Source organism: Carlito syrichta, unplaced genomic scaffold (assembly GCF_000164805.1).
Source record: "Carlito syrichta isolate Samal-C Ts95f unplaced genomic scaffold, Tarsius_syrichta-2.0.1 Scaffold305019, whole genome shotgun sequence".
In the NCBI taxonomy this organism is placed as follows: Eukaryota; Metazoa; Chordata; class Mammalia; order Primates; family Tarsiidae; genus Carlito; species Carlito syrichta.
The window spans coordinates 197,378-199,500 of record NW_007249115.1 but is presented as its reverse complement, the minus strand read 5'-3'; the positions used below and the strand labels follow the sequence as shown (position 1 = coordinate 199,500).

The 2,123-nt window shown below is 37.5% G+C and overlaps 1 protein-coding gene across 1 annotated transcript in view; it reads left to right on the top strand.

The window, feature by feature from the left end:
• Nucleotides 1–789: 789 nt before the first annotated feature.
• The window catches only part of KLF7 (Kruppel like factor 7), a gene marked incomplete at its 5' end in the record, with an annotated part of 51,736 nt that continues 50,402 nt past the window's right edge, over nucleotides 790–2,123 (top strand). Inside the window, one exon of the mRNA XM_008061060.1 lies at nucleotides 790–810. Within this exon, the coding sequence (XP_008059251.1) occupies nucleotides 790–810 (21 nt within the window). The remainder of the gene's footprint in view (nucleotides 811–2,123) is intronic.

The following is a 2,123-nucleotide window of genomic DNA, read 5'->3' as shown; positions in this document are numbered from 1 at the left end:
TTCGGAATGCAAACCATGAAGAGCCCCATAATGACTGGTCTCAAACCACAAACCCAGATATCATGACATTAATAGAGAGAATAAATAGAATTGAGAAGAGACGAGAGCTATGAATAAGAAGTTGATAACTGAGATAACAGCAATAAAGAATACAGTGAATGAAATAAATAACAAACTGATAAGCATGGAAAGCAGAATTAACCAAGCAGAAGAAAGAATCTCAGAGCTTGAGGACCAAAATATGGAACTAACCCAAACTGTAGGAAAGAAACTTTAAAAGACAGAACAAAATCTCTGAGAGATGAGTGATTATTTCAAGAGGCTGAACCTAAGATTAATTGGAATTCCTGAGGCAGATAGACAGAGACTACCCTGGAACAAACATTCCATGAAATTATTCAGGAAAACTTCCCTCATCTCATCAGTGACATGACCATTCAAACATAAGAGATTCAGAGAACCCCTGCAAGACAACAAATGAGAAGACTAACTCCTAGGAACATGGTAATTCACCTACACAAAGTAGTTACAAAAGAAAAAATCCTAAAGGCAGCAAGAGAAAAAGGTCAGACCACCTACCGGGGAGGATCGATTAGAATAGCAGCAGACTTATCTATAGAAACACTTCAGACTAGGAGAGCTTGGAGCTAAATCTTCAAAGTTCTCCAAGATAAACTATTTCAACCAAGAATTACCTACCCAGCTAAACTAAACTTCATTGGTGATAGAGAATTAAAATCCTTCCCAGACATTCAAACCCTAAGAACTTATGCTGCCTCCAGACCAGCTCTACAAGAAACATTGAAGAAAGTATTAAACACAAAAGAAAGGAAAAAAAGAACACCCTTCCCAAGAATGCAGGAAAAAGATTGAAAACATACATGAATCAACCCAAAAAAATCAAAAGAAAGAAAACAAACAAACAGCAGCAACAACAACAAACTATAAGAACCTCATGACAGGGATAAACTCTCACATTGCAATAATTAGCCTGAATGTGAATGAACTAAATGCACTACTGAAAAGACAGAATGGCAAATTGGATAAAATATGAGGCAACAGTATACTGTCTCCAAGAGACTCATCTCACCAGAAATGACACTCACAGACTCAAAGTAAGAGGATGGGAGATAAAATTTCAAGCGAATGGAACACGAAAGAGAGCTGGAGTTGCAGTCTTAATATCAGACAAAATACCCTGTAAGCTACCAAAAAATTAAAAAGATATGGAAGGTCACTACATAATGATAAAAGGTTCAGTCTATCAGCAAGAAATATCCATCCTAAACATATATGCACCCAACATAGGAGCACCAGCTTTCATAAAGCAACTTCTAGGTAAACTTAAAAAAGATATTGACTCAAACACTATCATAACGAAGGACTTAAATATCCCACTCACAACCCTAGACAGATCATCAAGGCAAAAAATCAACAAGGAGATCCAGAACCTCCGCATGACACTTGACCAAATGGACTTAATTGATACCTAAAGAACACTTTACCCAACAACCACAGAATATACATTACACTCGTCACCACATGGAACATCGACCACATCCTCGGCCATAAATTAGGCATAAACAAATTCCATAAGACTGAAATACTGCCAGGCACCTTCTCATACCAGAGTGGAATAAACATAAATATCAACACCAACAAAGTTCCCCCAAAACCCACATACACGTGGACACTAAACGACATGATGCTAAACAACTCCTGGGTCAACGTGGAAACCAAAACAGAGATTAAAAGAGACCTGGAACAAATGAAAATGAAGAAACACCTTACCAAAACCTCCGGGACGCCATCAAAAGAGTACTAAGAGGGGAATGCATATCTCTACGAACACACATGAAGGAAATGGAAAGATCATAAGTTAGCAGCCTAACAGATCACCTAAGGAAGCTGGAAAAGCAAGACCACCAAAACCCTAACTTCAGCAGAAGAATCCAGATCACCAAAATAAAAGCCCAAATTCGGGACACAGAAGACAAAAAGATAATACAAAAAAACAACAAAACAAAGATCTGGTTCTTTGAAAGGATAAACAAGATTGATGAACTCCTAGCTAGACTGACCAAGAAAAAGAGAGAAAAAGTCCAAATAAACACAATCAGAAA